General features: G+C 35.6%; 3 protein-coding genes across 4 annotated transcripts; all 3 read left to right on the forward strand.

Moving 5' to 3' along the window:
• The first annotated feature begins 2464 nt into the window (after positions 1–2464).
• rack1 (receptor for activated C kinase 1) lies at positions 2465–9989 on the forward strand. The gene is made up of 8 exons (XM_056472641.1): positions 2465–2680; positions 3065–3236; positions 5857–6004; positions 6850–6945; positions 7157–7267; positions 8078–8218; positions 9564–9674; positions 9883–9989. Exons 1-8 carry the CDS (start codon positions 2572–2574, stop codon positions 9946–9948), a joined length of 954 nt encoding a protein of 317 aa, XP_056328616.1. The 5' UTR covers positions 2465–2571; the 3' UTR covers positions 9949–9989.
• Positions 9990–10055: 66 nt separating this feature from the next.
• Positions 10056–17394, forward strand: nme5 (NME/NM23 family member 5). Its single transcript, XM_056472642.1, has 5 exons — positions 10056–11246; positions 11712–11917; positions 14316–14416; positions 14503–14621; positions 17220–17394. The coding sequence occupies exons 1-5, from the start codon at positions 11103–11105 to the stop codon at positions 17301–17303; spliced, it is 654 nt and encodes a 217-aa protein (XP_056328617.1). The 5' UTR covers positions 10056–11102; the 3' UTR covers positions 17304–17394.
• Positions 17395–17966: 572 nt separating this feature from the next.
• Positions 17967–21720, forward strand: hnrnpaba (heterogeneous nuclear ribonucleoprotein A/Ba). Of its 2 annotated transcripts, XM_056472639.1 has the most exons (9): positions 17968–18072; positions 18309–18549; positions 18884–19052; positions 19131–19289; positions 19395–19550; positions 19697–19793; positions 20364–20531; positions 20634–20719; positions 20986–21720. In XM_056472639.1, exons 2-8 carry the CDS (start codon positions 18338–18340, stop codon positions 20702–20704), a joined length of 1032 nt encoding a protein of 343 aa, XP_056328614.1. In that variant the 5' UTR covers positions 17968–18072; positions 18309–18337; the 3' UTR covers positions 20705–20719; positions 20986–21720. The 2 variants fall into 2 exon arrangements, with proteins under 2 accessions (XP_056328615.1, XP_056328614.1); XM_056472640.1 differs by lacking the exon at positions 20634–20719 and having other exon boundaries at positions 17967–18072.
• Positions 21721–25179: the final 3459 nt, after the last annotated feature.

The following is a 25179-nucleotide window of genomic DNA, read 5'->3' on the forward strand; positions in this document are numbered from 1 at the left end:
TACAGTGTAATTAGATTACAATAAATAAAACAAAGAAAATAAATAAGTGTAAATAGATTAATAAGAACAGCACTATACTGACTAGAAAAAAATACATTTAGCTCAGGAACAAAATTATATTTTAGCCATAATTATAAAATATTTAACACAATAAATGTAAATTTTACTGAATAAATTGGGTCTACATAGACTTAAGTAGTTGTTTGTAACATTTTATGATATTTATTTATGCTTTTGCATGTGAATGATCATAAAAGGTTTAAAAACAGTTTTTTATTATTTTATTTATTTTTTTATTGCTTGAACTGACAAGAACATCAGAACAAAGTCCATGGGATCACAGACAGATCTTAAAAAAGGTCAATAACAATTAAACTAATTAAACAAATAATAAGTAAAGCAACTAAAATCGAGGATCTTCTTTTTATACCTCTGCATAATATTTCAGGAATCTTAGGTTTTTTTATTCTTAATAAGATGAAGGGATTTTAGCAGGGAATTAAATTCTATTTTAAAATGAGCAAAGGATGGATAATTATTTATGAATTTCTGTTTGTGAATATAAAATTGACCATATAAGAAAAAAAAAATGATGTGTTCCATGGATTTAGCTTTTGGGTTATCATAATAAAAAATAATGTCTTTTTGACTAAAGCAATTTGCAGCATTGGCAGAAGCAAATATATGAGAACTTAGGAGTGACCAAACATGCTTGTATATTGGAAAATCAAAAAACATACAGCTGAAGTCAGAATTTTTAGTCCCCCTGAATTATTAGCCCCCTGTTTATTTTTTCCCTTAATTTCTGTTTAACGGAGAGAAGATTTTTTCAACACATTTCTAATCATAATAGTTTTAATAACTCATTTCTAATAACTGATTTATTTTATCTTTGCCATGATGACAGAACATAATATTTTACTAGATATTTTTCAAGACACTTCTATACAGCTTAAAGTGACGTTTAAAGGCTTAACTGGGTTAATTAGGTTAACTAGGCAGGTTAGGGTAATTAGGCAAGTTATTGTATAACAATAGTTTGTTCTGTAGACAGTCAAAAAACAGCTTAAAGGGCCTAATAATTTTGACCTTAAAATGGTTCATAAAAAATTAAAAACTATTAACTAATCTATTAAATTACCCAATAAATTGTATTTTTAGCACCTACCCCCACATCAACCCTAAACCCAACCGTCACAGTACTGTAAAAATATTAATTATTGTTATACAGTGTCATAAAAATGCTACTATAACTGATGTACATATCGCACTATCCGATACCGCGTATCCGATCTAACCTATAGACTTTACCTACTTAAGCCCGTTCCCGCACTGAATAAAAAATAATAATAAAAAAATAATAATAATAAATAAATAAGTAAAAAGAAAAAAAATTAAGTCAGAATTCTGAGTTACAAATGAGTTTCCGGTTATGCCGACTGGCCATAAATGGAGTTTTAAAGACGCATGCACATTAGCTCATAATCACAACATAAAGCCAATATCTGACATTTAATGTTTATCACGCTTTCAAGAAGGAAATATATTAGCTGAACTAGGCTGTCTATTTATTCGTATGGATTTGTTCTTTTTTAATTATTACCATTTGGTCTAAATTATTTATTATAAAGAATTAAACAGAGTGCCTGAAACTAGCTATAGGTTGTGTGATTCCTCCAAAAGTCTAAAATTAGGATTTCATTATCATTTATCTATTATATGTGTAACAATTATATGATTTATCGCAGCTGTTATTTGTTTCATATTGCAAGAGTGCCCTCGTGTGGTGTACTTGAGCTGCAGACATATCGTACAAAGACATTATAAAGGGCTAAATCTAAAAGGGTTGTATTCGTTTATATTTCAGTTCAGTAAAAGTGTCAACCAAATACTGTGTATTCCTGGCCTTTATTGGTAAACTGAGCTGCGAATCCATACCACATCACAAGCAGAGAACCTAAAGAGTCTTTAACACTTCATTTACGGCCAGTCGCCATAACAGGAAACTCCTTTAAAACTCGCAATTCTGACTTTATAACTCAGAATTCTGACTTAATAACTCGCAATTCTGACTTTATAACTCAGAATTCTGACTTAATAACTCGCAATTCTGACTAACTCAGAATTCTGACTTTATAACTCAGAATTGTGACTTTATAACTCAGAATTGCGACTTTATAACTCAGAATTCTGACTTAAATTTTTTTTTTAAGTTTTTTTTTTTACTTTTTTTTCACTTAATTTTTTTTTATTCAGTGGCGGGAACGGGCTTCCATAACTGTACCCTACCGGATGGATGTTTGTTTTTTTGCAATATATAATTGTAAGCACTTAACTAAAATCCTACAGCATTGCTAAAAGTTATCTAAACACTAGATGGCAGTAAACTGTTCGCCTCGTCAATCATGTAGCAGAACGCGAACTGAAGAAGTCGTTTCACCCTCAAGAGTTTTGTTTCCGGTGATCTACTTCCTTTTCCTCTTGCCACAGTGTGAGAGATATAGGGAGGACTCGGCCCTCCGATAAAATCCAACTCCATCCACCTTCTTAGGTGCTTCTATCCTCGCCAAAATGACCGAGCAGATGACAGTAAGGGGTACCCTGAAGGGTCACAGCGGATGGGTCACCCAAATCGCCACCACACCCCAGTTTCCCGACATGATTCTGTCCGCGTCCCGGGGTAAGTGCTCTATGAGCCGCGCCGGAGCCCGGCGACAGTCCGCGAACACGAGTTTTTATAATTACACCGAATAGTATATCCATTCAACTCTGATTTAGTCTAAAATGGATATTTTACATTAGTAAATGATTTATATTGATCAAAAACTGGTAGTTAGTTCCCATTTAACGTGCCTACAATATATCAAACGCCGCAGCTGTCAGGTATACTCTAACTAAAGCTCTTCAGTCATCATTAATTTAAATAGTGCTTTATACAGTGTAGATTGTCAGTGTTGCTTTATATAAGCAGACCAATGAAAGAACTGTGAAATTTAATATATCAAACATGTAGCAGAATAGTTGATAAAATGGCAGATATGATGTCCTGTTGTCCACCTTGCAGACAAGACCATCATCATGTGGAAGCTGACCCGTGACGAGACCAACTATGGCATCCCCCAGCGTGCTCTGAGGGGCCATTCCCACTTTGTGAGTGATGTTGTGATCTCCTCTGATGGTCAGTTCGCCCTGTCTGGATCCTGGGACGGGACCCTGCGCCTGTGGGATCTCACAACGTGAGTATTGGAAGGAGATATGAGTGTGTAAAAGATGTAGATTTTGAAGTAGTGATGAAACTCAATGCCATCTGTGTCACTGTGATGATAAAGAGGCTGTTTCTGAACTTAAACTCTATTCGGGTTGACAATATAACTGTATTGTTGCTCATGTTTGACTATAGACTCTTCACTTTTCTGGGTTTCTCAGAAGTGGAAGTCGTCATAGTTGGGAATACTTGGAGTGCAGTAAATGAGAGAATACAACTTTTTTTTTGTTTTTGTTTACTACCTTCCTTAATAAAAGAAACTCCACGATGATGTTTTAAAGACTTAAAGGAAAACGAAAAAAATTGTGTGAGACTGATGACTGCAGCCAGGGAAGAGAATAACGTCAAATTTACTGTCCTGTCCCATAGACGCTGCATCAGAAACACCTCACAAGCGGTAATTCGTGTTCTGCAGTTTGAAGCAGAGATGATACAATGCATAAATGTTCATGTTTTAAATTAAAAAAAGATGAAAAATATTAGCTTAAAAATAACTTTAAAGGATTTCATATGCTGATGACTGTTAAACGTGTCATAAGTCTTGTGAAAAGGGTCCATAGTAACACTGTTGACCACTATATGTCCACATGTAGCAGAAAGACAGCTTAACTTGATGTAGAGATTAGTGCATCTTTGAGTTAACATTTAAAGGGATAGTTCACCCAAAGATGAAAATTTACTAGTAGGCGTGGGACGATAACCGGTTTCAAGGTTTTAAAACTACAGAAATGGTATTAAACTGTTCCTGTGGTATTTACACTTGAAAAAGAAATAATTAATTGGGTAACAGTGTTTATTGTATCACTTAAAATGTGCATTTCATATTCACAATTAAGACGTCTTCAATGGTCTCAAACTCAATTCCTGGAGGGCCGCAGCTCTGCACAGTTTAGCTCCAACCCTATCAAACATAGCTGATCCAAATTATCGTGGTGTTAAAGAGTCTTGAACACCATTAGTTAGATCAGCTGTGTTTGATCAGGGTTGGTGCAAATCTGCAGAGCTGCGGCCCTCCAGGAATTGAGTTTGAGACCTCTGTCTTAAAGGTGTAGTTCATGCAAAAATGAATGTTTGAAAATGAGATTCTTCTTTTATAAATTATTATTTTTTTTTTTTCTGTCAGTGGACAAATAAATCTATAATAGATGGATGCAGTATAACGTTGATGGTAATTTATAGTTCCTTGAATATTCATAATGTAAAATTTAATCTCTGAACAAGTTAAAATTGTAAAAAATAAAAATCACTTGCACACCAACATGCAAGCATGCTATAGACCTCAACAGTGCGATTGGCTTTTATATCCAAAGAAAAGAGATATCCAAGATAGCCCTTTTTAAGTTGTACAAAATCTGTTTTAGAAACTAATTAAAGACAGGAGAAGACAATGATTTATTTTAATTATTTAGCCTGACATGTTTACTGCTCAAATATTTTTAAAAAAATAAAATGTGTTCAACGGAAAATAGTTGTCTTTTTACCAAAACATTTAAAAAGAACATATTTTAGAGCAATAATTACAACACCATGAAACCATGTTTTGTTTTTGTTTTTTTTAAATCCAAGGTTCTCATACTGTCAATCACACCGGCCCATGCCTATTTACTGGCCATTGAGCAGGTCCAAACATTTTCAATAAACGTTTTTTTGGTTCAGTTGAACACACAAGATATTTTGAAGAAAGCTGAAAATCTGGAGTCATTGTCTTCCAAATTGGAAAAACTGAATACTATGGAAGTCGATGGTTTATTCAATATTTAGAAAATAAATATTTAATTCGTTCAAAAAAAGAAACCTAAATGGGTCTGGAACAAGTCAAAATAGGTTTGACGTTAGAGAGGGAAAACAGTGAATGTAGTGACAAATGTAATGTATAAGGGGTAAAGGTCATAAATTATATATTGAATGCTAAAGAACCACACAAATGTCTTAAATACATGTCTTTATATATAATTCAAATGAGATGTCCAGTTCTGGTTTTTGCAATAAATCTAAATTAGGATTGCTCAGGAAAAGAGCATTAAATGCAAGTTAAGTGTATTATGGTGGTCATTTTTTGCTAAGGAAAGACTATATAGCTGATACACTGTAGCTGATTCTTTGTTATATACAGAAAGAACTAGGTTAACTGACACTTCTAGGGTTTTTCTTGTTTACTGTATTCACCTAAAGGCCAGAGTTGTCCCATCCATCATGCAGTAGTCAACATTTTCATCAGTTGTCCTGAAATAAAATGCCTGTTCTTGTCTAAACCATTTTTATTAAATTCTCTTCAAATGTTGATTTACTGCAGGGTTTCCCAATCCTGTTCCTGGAGGCACACCAACAGTACCTAATTTGGATATCTGACTGCTTTAAGTTTTAAGTTAATTCAGGAGTGTTTGAGGAAAACGCATCTAAATCTACTTTATCAGAACATTAGAAGCGACTCCAAAACCTGAAATGAGTGGGTTTGATTGGGCAGACATCCTAGAGTAACAACACATTTTTGTAACAGATTTAGGAAACGCTGCACTACTGTATTTTCTGTGTCAAAGAAAAATAATTGTCAATATTATATTGGTCTGATTTGATGCATTTGTTTGACGCAGTGGCACTACCACCCGTCGCTTTGTTGGACACACCAAGGATGTTCTGAGCGTGGCTTTCTCTGCTGACAACCGTCAGATCGTGTCTGGATCCAGAGACAAGACCATCAAGCTGTGGAACACTCTGGGAGTCTGCAAGTACACCATCCAGGTAGACTCCCATAATGCTCTCTTAGAGGGAGTTAGCAGAACTAGACTTTAACATTTTGAAGATAAAGGAATAGGACATCCCAAAATAAGAAATTCTGCCATTTACTCCACTTTTGTAAAACCGATTAACTGAAAAACACAAGATGATATTTAGAAGAATGCTGATCGCTGCCACTCAATGACTTGTATGGCATTTTTATTCCTCTACTATAGAAGCTGATTGGTGCCAGCATTCTTCATAATATCATTTTTTTTATGAAACTCATGAAGGTTTAACCACACAGAGAACAAATGCTGCACTTTTCAGTTTTGGGTGATCTATCCATAAGTTTTACCAGAAAGGTTCCTTTAGGTATAAAAAAACAAAACTAAATTTAGTTCTCATTTGAGGTATTTGAGTCTTAAATAGAATTTTAGAAGTGTTATAATCTTAAGATCCATCACAAGAGTTATAATTAGACCTGGTGTCAAACTTAAGAGTTTATTTTAATGCATGAAGGTTTCTAATGTAAACTTTAATTATATTTAGCATATGATTGTCTAGGTCAGGGGTCACCAATCTTGGTCCTGGAGGGCCGGTGTCCCTCCAGGATTTTGCTCCAACTTGCCTCAACACACCTGCCTGGATGTTTCTAGTATACCTAGGAAGACCTTGATTAGCTTGTTCAGGTGTGTCTGATTAGGGTTGGAGCCAAAATCTGCAGGACACCGGCCCTTCAGGAACAAGTTTGGTGATCACTGGTCTAGGTTGTATTTCCTGCATGGCTTTATTTAAAACTTCTACAGATATTCACAATATTGTATAGTTTGTGCTGTTCTGATAGGCTTTTTTTTGTTTGTTCACAGGATGACAGCCACACCGAGTGGGTGTCCTGCGTGCGCTTCTCTCCCAACAGCAGCAACCCCATCATTGTGTCCTGCGGGTGGGATAAAATGGTCAAGGTGAGACTAAACTGTAATCTCGAATTTTTGCTTTGCTCCTTTTGTAATTTTACCCTGTGATTTTAAAGATGACAAATTTCCTCTGAGCTCTTGAGCTCTGTTGACAAGTCCTGCAATTATGATGGGTATCAGATTGGAACCAAGTTGAATAGTTTACTCTGTACAGCTTCATGCGTCAGGTGATTTTTGCTAATGCATGTGTTTGTTTTAGGTATGGAATTTGGCAAACTGCAAGCTGAAGACCAACCACATTGGCCACACTGGGTACTTGAACACAGTTACCGTGTCTCCTGATGGATCTCTGTGTGCCTCTGGTGGAAAGGTAATCTCTTCAAATGTAGTTTTCAGTAGTGAAGTTAAAGGATCACTCCACTTTTTTTGGAAATAGTCCCAAAAGCTTCCCTGGAGTTCAGTTTTACCATTATTCAGTCTATTCAGGTGATCTCCTGTTCTGGCGAAAGCACTTTTAGCTTAGCATAATACATTGAATCTGATTAGACCATTAGCATCTCATTTAAAAAAAAAAAAAAAGTTTATTACTTTTCTTTTCTGTTGTTACATGTACTAAAACCAACTTTAAAATTAAGTTGTTTTCTAGACTGATATGGCCAGGAACTAATCTTATTCCATCCTAATAATTGAGGAACTTTGCTGCAGTACCATGGCTGCAGCAGATGCAATGATATTATGTGGCACCTGAAAATAGTCGCCAGCTAGGTAACAGTGCTGCGCAATATCACTTTAATTCTGTCATTGTTCGTACAGGATGGAAACACAGAATAGTCAAACTTTAAACGTGAAAATTATTGAAACTTGTGTATATGAGCAAGATGCTAATGGTCTAATCCGATTCAATTATTTATGCTAAGCTAAAGGTGAATAAAGATTAGATGAATAAATTCAAAATGGTGGAACTAGTCTGTGTAACTCTAGGGGTGTTGTAAAATGAGCCCAAAAAGTGGAGTTCCTTTAGTAGATGAACAAGATGCGAACAAAAATGATGGAAAACGTAATGCTGTCTGAATTCATGTGATTATAACAGAGGCTGTTTCTGAACGCACTGCTCCTGAAATCATTAGCAAGATGACTGTTTTTCAGAAATGTACCAATTACTCCTGTCCTTATATTTCAGGATGGACAGGCCATGCTGTGGGACCTGAACGAGGGCAAGCACCTTTACACCCTGGACGGTGGTGACACCATCAATGCCCTGTGCTTCAGCCCCAACCGTTACTGGCTGTGCGCTGCCACTGGACCCAGCATTAAGATCTGGGTGAGTGTCTGTATAATTTCTTTTTTGTTATATGGTGAATGTTAATACAAAAAACTCCCAATGTGAAGGTTGCCTTTTGCGTTTGTTTTATAGGGATAGTTAACCCCAAACTAAAAGGGTCAAAACCTCAGTCTTTTCTCTTGTGCAAAAAAAATATATTTTGAAAGCTGAAAACCTGTAACCATTGACTTCAATAGTAGGCCAAACGCACAATATGGAAGTGAATGGTTACAGGTTTTTGGCTTTAAAAAAAAAAAAAAAAAAAAAAAAGTTTTCAGATTTTTTTTTTTTTTTTTTACTTAAACAGAAAAGATATTTTGAAGAACTGAAAACCTGTAACCATTGACTTCCATAACAGGCCAAACAAATACTATAGAAGTCAATGGTTACCGGTTTCTAGCGTCAAAATCAGCTGAATAAAAATCTTTTTAAACTTAATTTCCTTTTTTCTTTTGAAGAAAAATATTTTTTTCAAGAGCTTAACCTGTAACCATTGACTGCTATAACAGGCAAAACAAATACTATGGAAGTGAATGGTTACAGGTTTTAAGCTTCGTTCAATAAGCTAAATAAACATAATTTTCCCCTCAGTTTTCTTTCACTTGAACAAAACCGATATTTTGAAGAAAGGTGGAAAACCTGTAACCATTGACTTCCATAACAGGCAAAACAAATACTATGGAAGTGAATGGTTACAGGTTTTTAGCTTTTTCAAAAAGCTGAATAAACCAATTTTTTAACCTCAATTTTCTTTCACTTGACTAAAACTGATAATTTGAAGAGAGCCCAACCTGTAACCATTGACTTCCATAGTAGGCAAAACGGATACTATGGAAGTCAATGGTTACAGGTTTCTAGCACCAAAATATGCTGAATAAACCAAAATCTTTAACCTTATTTTCCTTCTCTTTAACAAATGTTTTGAAGAGAGCTGAAAACCTGTAACCATTGACTTCTATAGGCAAAGCAAATACTATGGAAGTCATTGGTTACAGGTTTTTAGCTTTTTTCGAAAAGTTGAATAAACCAATTTTATTAACCTCAGTTTTTTTTTTCGTTTGTACATGACTTTCATAGTAGGTAGGATAAACATACTATTGAAGTCAATGGTTACAGGTTTTCAACTTAATTATGCTGAGTAGCAGACAGACTGTTTGAAATGACAGTTTTTGGGTGAACTATCCCTTTAATGGTTTAAATTGATACACGAGTGTTCAGTGATGGAACTTAATGCCTTCTGTAACTCTGTGATGATAAAAGAGGCTGTTTCTGAGAACTACTGGCTCAAGTGGGTAATCTCTTAATGCTCTTATTGCAAAGCTGACTTGAGTGTGTTTCTCAACAGGATCTGGAGGGCAAGATCATTGTTGATGAGCTGAGGCAGGACATCATTACCACCAACAGCAAAGCTGAGCCTCCTCAGTGCACATCTCTGGCCTGGTCTGCTGATGGACAGGTGCGTTTCACTGCAAACTTTATTCTTTATTCTGTTGATTTACTCTCTTCCCCCATTGATTATTCTCAATCACATAAACATCTGAATCCTTATGGTGACACTCCTGCAATGATGAGGGGGACAGTGATGTGCTTAAATCAGCAGTAAGGTGCTTTTAAAGCAATACCTGATTATTTATATCTATTTTTATTTTATTTCCTCATCACAGACTCTGTTTGCTGGCTACACTGACAACCTGATCAGAGTGTGGCAGGTGACCATCGGAACCAGATAAAGCCTTTTCTAATGTCTGAATAAAATCCTTTTAAAAAGTGATAGTCGAGTTTGTTTATTTCTCTGCTTTTCAACTTAAAGATGTCTGAGAATTTGCTGCTAATTTACTCAGCTTTTGTTTTTCTTTAAATGATAAAATATTAAAGGTGTTTGGCCAAAACCTCATCTTTGGTGATATGATGCAAGTTAACAGTTACTGGGACTTAAAGCTCTATGGACAGGCAAAATAAAATTCATGGTTCCTGATGGTATATTGAAGTAATACAAAACGTATTTGTGGGTTCAAAGTTGCAAGTGAGCTGTTCAAACAGCTGTTTTTCCTGGATGCTGCAATCTATGGTAAAGTTGTCAAAATAAATAAAATAGATGCCTGGCTGGCACCCATACTGAAAAAAAACAGCTTAAAATAGCCTAGGCTGGTTGGCTGGTTTTAGCTAGTTGACCAGGTTGGTTTTAGAGGGGTTTTGGCCATTTCCAGGCTGATTTCCAGCCTGGTGTGAGCTGGTCAGGCTGGGAGATGACAAGCTAAAACCAGCTTGACCAGCCTAGCCAGGCTGGGAGCCCAGTCAAAACCACCTATGTCCAGCTTAAACCAGGCAGGTCATGCTGGATTTAGCTGGTCATTTTTCCAGCCTGAACAGCTAAGACCAGGCTGGAAATGGCCAAAACCCCTCTAAAACCAGGCTGGTCAACCAGCCTAGGCTGGTTTAAGCTGGATTTTTCTGCAGGGACGGAGTACAAAAACCAGGTGACATTTTTTTTTAACACTCTTAAAGTGTCACCTCGTTGCTTTCTGCACTCAAAGTGCCAGTCACCTTTTTAATGTTTAGGTCAATGCTGAAATCACCTACTTATAGTAGATTCAAGCCACAAATTTTTTTTTTTTTTTAAAGTACTCCATGTATTTTTGTGAAGCAACTAGATGGCGCAATTGTATGGGGTGACCGTACACTGTAACCTAGTAACGACGCTAACAAACCAGACTGGCAGAAGACGCGACATGGAGACGCCTGTGTGTTTGTTATTATAGCTAATAAAAGTGTTAATTGTTGTTGCACTGTGGTGATTTATACAATTTTTCACTTAATGGTTTATAACACGTTAACTACCTTGAAAGAGTTGTGAAAGCGTGTAAATTGACTGAAAGATACGTTAATGGAGATCGACGATCCCCAGAAACTGATGCCCGAGCCTCGCATCTTCGTGGAAAGAACTTTGGCTTTAATCAAACCTGATGCTATCCACAAAACCGACGAAATTGAGGATATTATTCTTCAGTCTGGTTTTACGATTTTGCAGGTATGTATAATCGAACCTCATTTTAAAATAAATTAGTTATGACGTCATGTTTTTGTTAATTATAGCTTATTAAACTAACTTATTGTTTCTGACTTAGTTTTAAGTGAAACAAGCTGACTTATGTCACTTTAATCTAATACAAGTTCAAATGATTCCTAATGATAATTTGGTTCAACTTAAGTTTAAAGGCAACCAGAAATGTACAGTATGAGACCTATTTAGACTTTAAAATCACCGCTAGTGTAATTTTTTTAAGTCTAGATGTTCCCCTAATGATATAATCAATGATTTAAATCATTTTTTAAGCTGCTACTGTATATTAAGTAAAAACAAGGCTTACAAAATGTACCTTTGTAATGTTAAAAGCACATAAATATAAAATAACATTATGCTGTTTATATCAGTTGCATATTGCAGATGCTTCAGCCAAAATATTACATTCACTTTGTGTTTTTCATTTAACAGAAAAGACGGCTTCAGCTGAGTCCAGAGCAATGCAGTGATTTCTACGCCGAGCATTATGGGAAGCTGCATTTCCCCCATCTGACTGCCTTCATGAGCTCGGGGCCGGTGGTGGCTCTAGCGCTGGCCAGAGACCAGGCCATTGCCACCTGGAAAGCCATAATGGGACCAGTCAGCAGCATAAAGGCCAGAGAGATGCATCCTGACTGGTAATGAACATCACTGAATGAATCTTCTCTGTCTGTGCAGGTGCTTTATTAACAAACAGACGGACCTATAAATTCAAATTTACTGTATTGACAGTTATCATAGTGTACTATTTGCTGTTCCTTTCAAACTGCTGGTTAAAAAAAAAAAAAAAAAAAATATATATATATATATATATATATATATATATATATATATTGTTTGGATTCTAAAGCACTTTAAAAACAGATAGTTATTGCAAATCTTAAAAGGGTTAGTCCACACAAACTGAAAATTCTGTCATTGTTTAATCTCCCTTGACTTGTTCCAAACCTCTTTGACTTTGTGTTGAACACACAAAAAAGATGATTTGAAGAAAGCTGAAAACTAATCCCCTCCATAGTATTTGTTTTTTCTACTATGGAAGTCAACAGTTAAAGGTTTTCAGCTTTATTCAAAATAGAAAGAAGTGATATTGCTGTTGAGTGTTGTGATAGTGATATTTCTTGAGATATAATATTTCCCTAGAGAAAAGCTATGTTTATTCATTCAATGATCCATTTTCCTTCAGTTTAGTCCCTTTATTAATCAGGGCATCCCCTGAATTATTAGCCCCCTATTTATTTTTTCCCCCAATTTCTGTTAAATGGAGAGAAGTTTTTTTTCAACACATTTCTAAACATAATAGTTTTAATAACTCATTTCTAATAAATAATTTATTTTATCTTTGCCATGATTACAGTAAATAATATTTGACTAGATATTTTTGAAGACACTTCTATACAGGTAAAGTGACATTTAAAGGCTTAACTAGGTTAATTAGGCAGGTTAGGGTAATTAGCAAAGTTATTGTAAAATGATGGTTTGTTCCATCAATATAGCTTAAAGGGGCTAATAACTTTGACTTTAAAATGGTTTTTAAAAAATTAAAAACTGCTTTTATTCTAGCCTAAATAAAACAAATAAGACTTTCTCCAGAAGAAAAAATATTTTCAGAAATACTGTGAAAATTTCCTTGCTCTGTTAAACATAATTTGGGAAATATTTAAAAAATAAAAATAAAAGGGGGGCTAATAATTCTGACTTCAACTGTGTGTGTATATATATATATATATGTGTGTGTGTGTGTGTGTGTGTGTGTGTGTGTGTGTGTGTGTGTGTGTGTGTGTGTGTGTGTGTGTGTGTGTGTGTGTGTGAGATAATCATACTGAAATAAACAAATATGATAATGGGTATTTTTCTGGTCTAATAAACTTTTCTGACCTAAAAAGTTGTCAAGGTACAAACATTTAGACAATGAGAATCTGGGCAGATATTCTGACTCTTATTGGCTGTTGCATTCCTACTCCTGTCATTGTTAGTATTTATTTTCAGCTCTAGGATCACCTTGTCTAGCCAGTTGTGGAACAGTACCTGCTGAGTAGGCAGGTATAAAGATTTCTCGGATTTTCATTTCGGTGCATCCCTAAAAAAAAGTAATAGCACTTTTCTGTAAAATAAATACTGCACATAATATTATCATGATGATAATTTTTACAAATATTTTGCATCCCTACTTCATACTATCTTATGTTGTGTTCAACAGAAGACACACACTCATAATGGTTTATAACCACTTGAGGGAGTAAATGAGTAGATTTTGAATAATGTATATTGTATATAAATGTATATGTTTTTTCCCCAGTTTCTGTTTAACAAGAGAGATTTTTTTCTACATATTTTTAAACATAGTGGTTTCAGTAACTCATTTCTAATAACTGATTTCTTTGCCATAATGACAGTACATAGTATTTTACTAGATATTTTTAAGATAGTAGTATTCAGCCTAAAGAAACATTTAAAGGCTTAACTAGATTAATTAGGCAAGTCATTGTATAACAATGGTTTGTTCTGTAGACAATCGAGAAAAATATATAGCTTAAGTGGGGGTAATAATATTAACCTTAAAATAGTTTTTAGTTGGCGCTAGTGGTGTAGTGGTGTAGTGGTTAGTGCGTCGACACATGCACTCCGGTGCTTACGGCGACCCGAGTTTGATTCCACCTCGCGGTCCTATGCCGATCCTTCCCCTCTCTCTGCTCCCCATGCTTTCCGGTCAATACTCTCTACTGTCCTGTCTAATAAAGGTAAAAACCTAGAAAAAATAATAAAATAAAATGTTTTTAATGAAACTTTTATTCTAGCCGAAATAAAGCAAATTAGACTTTCTCCAGAAGAAAAAATATTATAGGAATAACTGTGAAAAATTCCTTGCTCTGTTAAACATCTTTTGGTCAATATTTGAAAAAGAAAACAAATCACAGGAGGGCGAATCCTTTTGACTTCAACTGTATATGTAATGCTGTTTTATTTAAGTTTAATATTATTTTAATATAACATTGTTTTTTGTAACATATTTCTGGGTGTACTACTGAATATAAGTCTGAGAGCGAGGTTTGGCACGTGTGACCTGAGGAATGCTGTGCACGGCAGTGAAACCTTCTCTGCGGCTGAGAGAGAGATCAGGTTCATGTTTCCTCATTGTGAGTGAATCTAATGAGATCAATCAATTTTACAATTAATCTGTAAAAATTCTCAGATGATTATTTGGTATAATTATCCGTTTCAGCTGTGATTGAACCCATTCCTATGGGAGACGCTGCCAAAGATTACCTGAGTCGGTTCATCAACCCAACACTTCTCGTTGGACTGACAGAGCTGTGCAAGATGAAGCCAGAAGACCCCTATGTGAGTGTTTTTTTTTTTTTTTTTCAAATTAAAAGTAATTTAAAAGATTCTTTCAAATAGGAGTAAATAATTATAAATAACGCTAACAATAATTGTACTAACATGTTTATCTATTCTGTTCTCTCTATTTTGTACACGTTATTATTAGCCCTCTTATGACATTCTTTTAAAAATATTTGTGCTGTTTAATGTTTTTTCACCAAGTTTTAATAACTATAATAAAAATAATTATTATATATATGATATATATATATATATATATATATATATATATATATATATATATATATATATATATATATATATATATATATACATACATATATATATATATACATATATATATATATACATACATACATACATACATACATATACATAGTTGAAGTCAGAGTTATTAGCCCCCCTGAATTATTAGCCCCCCTGTTTATTTTTTTCCCCCAATTTCATGATCATATTTTATGATGGTAAAATAAGCATAATCTAGAGGCCTTTGCCTTTCATATAAGCCACTTCTGATACCAAATGATCAACTAGAAGTCAAGGTATTATTTTTGTTCCTAAAACTTGGATAGGCGACAAGACTTTTGTCAAGTAGTGTACATTTTTGGCCATCATTGTGTACATGCATACATATAATGTGGTGGCCAATATTATGAGAACACCTGTCTGAAAATAAGACCGTTTGTGTCTCCAAAACATGATTTAATTTGACCCGAAAATGACCCAGTCTCTTTATGATAGCTCTATTTTATGATTTATAAAATGATGACTGAATGTAGTTTTAATCTTATGGGTATTGCAATGACTAGTTCAACACAAACAACTGAAACATTTTAAATATGCCAAGTGTTTTAATAAATGTAACTTTAAAAATGTAGACAGCAAAAGAACAAATTAGGAAACTGCTCGAAAAATTCTTAAAAACAACAACAAATGAATGATGAAAAGCAAGGAATTTTTCATAGTATTTGCTATAATATTTTTTCTTTTGGAGACAGTCTTGTTTTATTTTGACTAGAATAAATGCATTTTTTTCAGTGAAATAGCCTAGTGGTTAGCGTGCTGACATATGGAGCAGTAGCACTTCAAGGTGTCCCGAGTTCGAATCCCGGCTCGTGGACATTTTCCGTCCCTACCCCCTCTGTGTCTCCCACTTCGCTTCCTGTCTGTGACACTGTCCTATCCGTTTAATAAAGGCCAAAAATAAATCTTAAAAAAAAAAAAACTGTTTTTAATATTTTCAGAATTTTGTTGTCGGTATTTGATTTGTTGTTGGGGTAAAAAAAAAAGTATTCTGTTAACTTATTTAAAATAAATGTATTGTCATTTAGAGAAATGTTTGAATAAAATAACAAAAAGGTGTGGTGTTACCAGATATGTTTGTTTTTTTATCTTCAAAAGACATAAGAAATTGATGTTTGGTGGAATAACACTGATTTAGACTTGTTATTCTGACCAATTGTCATTTTCTGAAAAAGGGGGAAAGGAAAAATGCTTTAAATTGAAAAGGGAAAAGTCAAATGTGTTTAGAATTACACGAGGGCAACAAAATTTGACAATTTTCTTCTTTTTTTACTTATTTGATTTTAGATCATGATTTTAGATCATGTCAGCCAGTCTTGCTTAATCAAATCTTCAATATTGATGCTTTTTTTTGTAAATATATAAACAAAAGAGTCGTTCAATTCAAAAGGGGATTTTTTTAAATGATCACAGAATATGATGGGTGAAACGAAATATATTAAAGTTTAAAACTGGTCAAATAATCATTCATTCATTTCTTTTCGACTTAGTCCTTTTATTCATCAGGGGTCGCCACAGTGGAATGAACCGCCAACTTATCCAGCATATGTTTTACACAGCGGATGCCCTTCCAGCTGCAACCCAGTACTGGAAAACACCAATACACACACACATTTACACAAATACACAACGGCCAATTTAGCTTATTCAATTCACCTATAGCGCATGTCTTTGGAGCACCTGGAGGGAACACGGGAAGAACATGCAAACTCCACACAGAAATGCCAACTGACCCAGCCGGGGCTCGAACCAGCGACCTTCTTGCTGTGAGGCGATTGTGCTACCCACTGCACCACCAAATGGTTATTAGTTATTTGTTAAGCCTTCGTTAAAGCTAAATGTTTCACTGCTTAAAAATCTCTCAACGTCAAAAAAGACGGTCATTTATCACTGTGTATTAATAACAAATGAAGTAATCAGACATGAAAGTATAATATATATAACTGATCCCTGTTCGACTTTAAAGAAAAAATGAAAGGGATTTTTGTATTTTTTAGTCTTCAAATATTTTAAATTAATTCTAAGAGGGATCATTTTGAGGGATCTCCTATTTCTATATTGAATCCAAGATAAGAATCTATGTTGTAAATGTAGTCCCATTATAGGTGATACAAATGAATAATAATAAAAAAGCACTCGATAAGAATAACCTGATCCTAGATAGCAAGACATGGGATTTCCTAATAAAAGTCATTCTGATCTGCATTTAATTTTCTGAACAACTAGGCCATCTTTAAAAAAATTTTTTTTTTCATTATATGATTTTAAAAACTAATTTATTTGTCCTTACAGACATGGCTTGCTGACTGGCTGATGAACAATAACCCCAATAAGCCCAAAGTATCGGATGGAGCAACAGTAGAGGAGGCAGCCTGATTTCCTTTCTTCACGCATTTGACCAAGAATTTGTTAATATTTGTAATTATTTTGGTATTTTTTCCCTCATATTATTTGAATTCCTTTGTTTTAAACATTAAAGAGTTGTTTCTAAACAGTTCTGTGCATGTGTGTTAGCTTTATATAGCTCATTTAAATGAAAGGAAAATGCTAATCTACATTATCTAACAGTACTATCATATCCAACGTCCTCAGATACATTTTATTGATATTTTTTAAGTTCAGAAGCAAATAAACATACATTCAACTCATATTCAATGTTAAGAACTAAGCTGACTACTAAATAATATATTGATATCGAGCTTGCAAATAATATAAAGGCCTAACGTTATAGCAAATGTAGCCACAACCTCTCCGTTTTGCTAATGGGCTAACGTTACGTATTCAAAATTCCGGTTGTTTCGTGTATTATCTTTATTGTGGACTGCTTATATATACATATTTGTATTATTCACAAGTGGTCAATATCACGTTTATAAGCCAAAGAAGAACAAAGGCTTCTTCCCCCACTCGACACGAAGGTTCAGAAGAAGCGCGTTTGGGGGGAGGATTTCTGTGACGTTTTCAATACGCGTTTGATTGGCTTATAGAATGATAGGCGTTCGAAGTTATCCAATTAAAATGGCCGTTACTGAAACTCTTTTATCTTCCAGCCAGTAATATAAAACCAACCGCTTGTCGGCGCAATAAGGAAGGGCCCACACCGCGGAAAGCGTTCCACGGAGACTTTTCACTTGCTGCTGTTACGGTAAGGTTTTTAAAAGAAAATAACGATTTTTGGCACTTTTAGTGCGCATATTTCGGCGTGTTAACGTTTAAGTCTAATCTTACACAACTAAACGGTCGGTATTTCTAAATTGAGACCGTGATATGTTTACATTCTTGTTGCGTATGAAAATGTAGGAGCCGCTGTTCAAAATGGTGGGGTGTCTTCGTTACATAAGGCGCTTCCTTTCGTAACCATTTCACTCTCATTTTCCTTAGTTTTTAGGTTTTCACATTCAACTACCACCATGTCAGACGCCGAGCAGCAGTATATGGAAACCTCACTGAACGGCCACGAGGGTGAGGATGATTTGAACGGAGCCGGGCAGTACGATCAGGGCAACGGGGATGCGCAGGCCGGGGCGCAAGGAAACGCCGGTGCGGACGGGACGGCCGGAGACGACGAAAACGGAGCGGACGGCGGGCAAATTGATGCGAGCAAAGGAGAGGAGGATGCGGGGTATGTCAGAAGAATAAATGTGTTAAATACTCGGTCACAAAATCCTTTGTTCCTCCGCGTCTTTGTTGGCGCCATGTGTCGTTTGTAGGGGGATGGGCGCGTTGGTGAATTGAACATGAAGAGGACTCTTAAAATGTGCCTCTAAATTGTTTCCTCATGTGAATGTGTTTATTTTTGAGTGGTTTAAAATTTCTTATGATTTATTGATATTTCAGTTTATAAGTATAATGTACATTCTTTTATTTTTTTCATTGAAGAAATGGGGAAATGGTGAAATGTGCTCTACCACGCCCCCTCCCGGTCTCATCCCGTTTTTTCCGCTTGATTTCCTCAGGAAAATGTTCGTCGGGGGGCTCAGCTGGGACACCAGTAAAAAGGATCTTAAAGATTATTTTTCTAAATTCGGAGAAGTGACAGACTGCACCATCAAGATGGACCCAAACACTGGACGTTCAAGGGGATTCGGGTTTATTCTTTTTAAAGAGCCAGCCAGTGTAGATAAGGTGAGTTTTGGGGTCTAGGAAAACCTCAGGTTTTGTTAATTTTCGATGTAGTTACTCATCATCTGCTTTGTGTGGCAGGTTTTAGCACAAAAGGAGCACAGACTGGATGGACGACAGATCGACCCCAAGAAGGCAATGGCGATGAAAAAGGAGCCAGTTAAGAAGATCTTTGTTGGTGGACTGAACCCTGAAACCACAGAAGAGAGGATCCGCGAGTATTTCGGTGCCTTTGGCGAGGTATTATGAGCTTAATTATTTTTCCATCAAAAAAATTCTAATTGTTTCATCTTTTTGTTGCTGTTGTACACTTATTAACCTAACGATTTTTTTTCCCAATCACAGATTGAGACTATCGAGCTTCCAATGGACCCCAAGTCAAACAAGAGGAGAGGCTTTGTCTTCATTACCTTCAAGGAAGAAGAGGCTGTCAAGAAGATTCTGGAGAAAAAATATCACAACGTCAGTGGAACCAAGGACACAAGTGGAAAAGAAGGCCTTGTGAGTTTCCATCGTCCATCTTGAGTTGACCTGAACCCATATTCACCATTTGAAAATTGTGTAACATCCATACTTTTTATTTTGGCATAAATCTCAAATAAAATGAATTAACAAGTTCGTTTTTTTCCTCTCTTTTCCTCTTGCAGTGTGAGATTAAGATTGCACAGCCTAAGGAAGTGTACCAGCAGCAGCAGTATGGAGGTCGCTTTGGAGGTGGAGGAGGAAGAGGAAGGGGGCGTGGAGGTTTGTACCATCTCTCCCTCTATCCTGTTTAGCTGTCTCACATGCCAATCAAGCTTTAGATGGTTAATTAACTAGATAACCGCTTATCAACGATTAATCAGAATAGCCAAGCTCCCATAGTCACAATTTGTAATATTTTTAAATATGAATCTCACTCAAATACTGGATAATATAATGAAGAATTTTTCTTAGTGTTCTTTCTTTTGAAAATCATGAAATCTTAAATATATTTGAGTTTGTCAAATAATAATTTATATTTTTTCCCTCATGATTTTTGAAGGGTTTAAGAATTTTGGTACTTTAAAAATATGAAGTTATGAAATTACTCAATATAGTTTATTTATTCATTTGTCTTGAAGCCGCCTAATAAATCAAGTTCAACTAGTTGAACATAATTTGACTAAATACTTTGATTTTTCTTAACAATACATACAAAGACTTCCTATTCAGTCAGTTTTAAACTCTTTTGTTGATCTGATAGATCCATTTACTATTCAAGAATCTTAATAAAGGTTACGCTAGCAGATGTGAAATAATTTCAACGTTGTTTTCTGCATGTTTGTTTTCTAGGTCAGGGTCAGAACTGGAACCAGGGCTACAATAACTACTGGAATCAAGGCTACGGGAACCAAGGCTATGGAGGCTACGGCGGGCAGCAAGGCTACGGAGGATATGGCGGCTATGGGAACTACGACTACTCAGGCGGCTACTACGGCTACGGCGGCGGATATGACTACAGTAAGCACTGATTGTCCTTGCGGTTTCCCCCTCGTCCCCGTTGGGTTCTTGTGAATGCGAGGGACTCAAGTTCCTTTCTCTGCTCTTCTCTTACCCCCCTAGACCAGGGCAATACAAGCTATGGAAAAACTCCAAGACGTGGGGCTCACCAGAGTAGCTACAAGCCATACTGATCATGTGTAGTGCAGGTATGACTCCTCCTTTATCTTTTTTTTTTTCCCCCACAACTCATGGTAAGGTTAATTTGGTTGTGTTGCTCCATTTTTGTCCCCAATTCATCTCCATTTTTATTTTTTTAATTTGGCCAAATTTTAAACGGGGTGGGTTTTTTCGTGATCCGATAGGGTTGTAGCGGTAGATCATGATAGGCCCCATCTCTTCACTTCATCTTTTTATTTTTAAATCTTTTACATGTTGATTTTTGTGACTAAACTTGTTGTGTTTTTCGTTTCAGGTCGTAAAGCTGCCGAGCAGGAACCAGCGGTCTGGTCGCAGTGAACGTTGGGATCTTTTACTTTTTTGGAAGTTGGCAGAATCTGGACTTCTGCTTCATTTTGTACAGAAAACAAAAGGAACTGGGGGGGCGCAAATGTCACTTTTCACATTTGTTTTATTTTACTTTTGTTTTTTGTTTTGTTTATTTTCGTGTTTTGTGTCCTTTTTACATTTCCAGAAATGGAAGTGTTATTTTTTTACTGTACTTTTTGGTACCTTTTTGAATCTAATGTATTGTATGGTTGTATTTTACATCATGGCTGTGTCTATCACATCTAGGCTCAGAGCTCTAAAAATGCTTTCAAAATAAACATTTTTGGTTGATTTTTACTTTTCGTTAGTGTTCCTAGATGATTTCTTCCCCCTAGTGTCACCTGTGCTTTGTGTTGCATGGCTTCATGGTGAGATGGAAAGGGATTTCTTCATGATTGTAAGCTTGTCCATTATTTTTATTTTTAATCTGTTAGCGGCAACATTGGTGACATTTTTATTTTATTTTTTTCCCCTCTCCCTGTACTGCTTTTAAGGAGACTTCCTCCCATCGTGTTAGATATTTAAGAGTGGCTTTAATAGTGATTAAACTATACCTCAAAACATACACAGGTAACTGTAACACGACTCTTTCTGGAAACACTGGATACACATTCCTCCAGTGTCTTGGACAAATTTCAAGAAATAAACTTGATTTTTAAGATGTCTATTGTATGTCTAGTGATTTCGCGTCTTAATAAATAAATATATATATATATATATATTTTTTTTTTTAACCAAATATGATTAAAATAAATGACTGATTTAGCAGTATTGGTGTACAAAGTGCAACGCTGGGCAAAGTACACCAGTAGTAAAAGGACAAATGCTATGAAGAAATAATGCTGTATTCACATTGAGTTTATTTTAACCGCAACCTATCGAGCACTGATTTGCTACTGGATAATTCTAGTGTGCAAATGGTGAATGTGACCCATTATACCACATAGGGTGGTTATGTAAAGGATAAGTCTTGACACATTAAGAATGCTGTAATGCTAGTTTTGCATGTTCTAATATGTCTGCAGGGATGATGTATAGGCATTATTAGGCTAATTTGTGGTTTAAAATTTAGTATGGGTAATGTTTTGTAAACCATTTTTAGGCAGAAATGTAGTCATTAAGTCACTAACTATTAATTCTTTCACTTTTTTTTTTTTTTTTAAACATTTTTACTGAACTGCACCTTAAAAATGGTGTATTGGTATGGTGACCGCAAAAAAACAGCTTGATAATGTACAAAATACAGGGATTTATCTTTGTTTAACATTTATCATATTTTTTTTATATGAAATTGTCAGTTTGATTGGATGAAAACCCTATAACTGCAGGATTACTATGTTTATATAATGCCAACGCTTTACACAGCTGATTTCCTTTTTTAGTGCCATTTTGACTTTTGTCAAGAAATATTATTTTTACTGCTCTCATTATGTGCACCATTTGTGAAGCTGCTTTTGGAATAATTATTGTGAAAAGTGCTATACGAGTAAACATGAAGTGCATTTTAAATAATGGGTGTCACTTCAAAGGACACCAGATTACAATTAAATATGTAAACAAAAATTGAGAAAAAAGTTTTTTTTTACTTTCTGCTGAACACAAAACAAGATATTCTGAAGAATGTTGGAGGGAAAAGCTGCAATTGACATCCCAAAGAATACTAATAGAAGTCAATGGCTGCTTTTTTCCAATTTTCTTCAGTATATCCTCTATATATATATATATATATATATATATATATAATGAAAAATACAGGTTTCCCTGCTTAAAAATCCAGCTTCAACCAGCCTAGCCTGGTTTTAGAGGGGTTTTAGTCATTTCCAGCCTGGTCTTAGCTGGTCAGGTTGGGAGATGACCAGCTTGACCAACCTAGCCAGGCTCGGAGCCCAGCTGAAACCCCTATGTCCATCTTAAACCAGGCTGGTCAAGCTGGTATTAGATGGTCATTTCCTAACCTGACCAGCTAAGAGCAGGCTGGAAATGGCCAAAATCCCTCTAAAACCAGACTGGTTGACCAGCTAAAACCAACCAACCAGCCTAGGCTGGTTTAAGCAGTTTTTTTTTTCAGCAGGGTTGAAACACGTGGAGGATGAGTAAACTAAAACTAGGTGAACTATCCCTTTAATATCACTCAGCTTGAGTTTATTCCATGCTGATTAGCTCCCAAATAGAAAATCTAGAACTGATTAAGTCAAAATGTACAAATAAAGTAAATAAGATACTGATTAAAATGAATAGATGGTTAACTTCTTTTTAATATAAAAACGTCAAATAGAAGTTAAAATTCCAAGGTGAGGATATGCTGTCATATGATTATGCCCCACATATATCTTCAATTCAGTGACAACGATGTACTGTTTGTACATCTCTATATATTGTTAGCATAATCTTAAAAAATGACATTACGAGAATGTTTTTTTTTGTCAAATATTGTATTTTTGATTATATCTATCTGCGTTCATGTGCTCATAAAACACAAACACACAACGTAAACACGAATGAATGTTGTTTTTTCTTCTCAAAAGCAGAGGTTTGATTAATTATTTTTATGTCTGAGGGCCGTCAAAAATGCTGGGCTGGAAAGAGACATAGTAACTTAAAATAGCCTAAACAATTAAGTGAAAGTATTAGTTTTTCGTCCACCACTAAGACTAACAGAGAAAAGTAGGTTGCTGTGGGGTCATGGAGTTCAGTCAGGAGTGTTATAGCCGTAGCTTTGAGAAGAATTTACCGCTTTATCAGTTTATACCTGTTTTGAAGAGCCGTACGTCGATGAAGATAAACTCTGAGATGAAGAGAAGCTTTTTTTCCCGCCACATGCTTCTTTCACTTCTGCTTTCGCTGAATTTCTATTTAAAGCAGCAGCAACTTTTGCGTTCCAGATTTGTTTTCATGAAGCTAACATGCTGAATGTCTGGAAGTGATTTTTCCAGCCATTTTAAACGTTCTAGAAAATAATTGTACGGAATAGTTCTCTATATATTGAAAACTCTTTTATTTATTTATTTTTATTAAAGTGTCTTTCACCTCTTTGTCAAATAGGGTGTAATTACAACACCTACCAGTAGAGGTAGGCTAATGCTAGTCTAACCTAGAGTGTTGCAAATTCATATCGCTATTCATTTTATTTTTACGCAAGACTGATGTCTGAGATGTAAGGGGTCACTAAATTGATCAGTTCTTGTACTTCGCTATTATATATAGGGGATTAATCATTATATGAACATATGATCTCATACAGCCCCTCCCCCACACACACTTTTAAAATGTCCGCTATGACCCTGTATATATACACGTATATATACACTCACTGACTACTTTATTAGGTACAACTGCTTGTTAATACAAATTTCTAATCAGCCAAACACATGGGAGCAACTCAATGCATTTAGGCATGTCAGAGGCCAGAGGGGGAATGGCTAGACTGGTTCGAGCTGATAGACAACAGTAACTCAAATAAGCACTGGTTACAACAGAGGTTTGCAGATAAGCATCTCTGAAAGCACATTCAACCTTGAGGCGGATGGGCTACAGCAGCAGAAGACCACACCAGTTGTCACTCCTGTCAGCTAAGAACAGGAAACTGCGGCTACAGTGCGCACAGGCTCACCAAAATTGGACAATAGAAGATTGGAAAAACGTTGCCTGGTTTGATGAGTCTTGATTTCTAATGAAACATTCGGATGGTAGGGTCAGAATTTGGCATCAACAACATGAAAGCATGGATCCATCCTTACTTATATCAACGGTTTAGGCTGGTGGTGGTGGTGTAATGGTGTGGAGGATATTTTCTTGGCACATTTTGGGCCCATTAATACCAATTGAGCATCGTGTCAACGCCACATCATACCTGAGTATTGTTGCTGACCATGGCCATCCCTTTATGACCACAGTGTACCCATCTTCTGATGGCTACTTTCATCATCTCAGACTGGATTCTTGAACATGAAAATTATTCACTATAATTCATCAAATGGCCTCCACAGTCACCAGATCCCAATCCAATAGAGCTTCTTTGGGAAGTGGTGGAACGGGAGAAACATTTCCAGTACCTTGTTGAATCTATGCCACGAAGGATTAAAGCAGTTCTGAAGGCAAAATGGGGTCCAACCTTGTACTA

Source organism: Danio aesculapii, chromosome 14 (genome assembly GCF_903798145.1).
Source record: "Danio aesculapii chromosome 14, fDanAes4.1, whole genome shotgun sequence".
NCBI classification, from domain to species: Eukaryota; Metazoa; Chordata; class Actinopteri; order Cypriniformes; family Danionidae; genus Danio; species Danio aesculapii.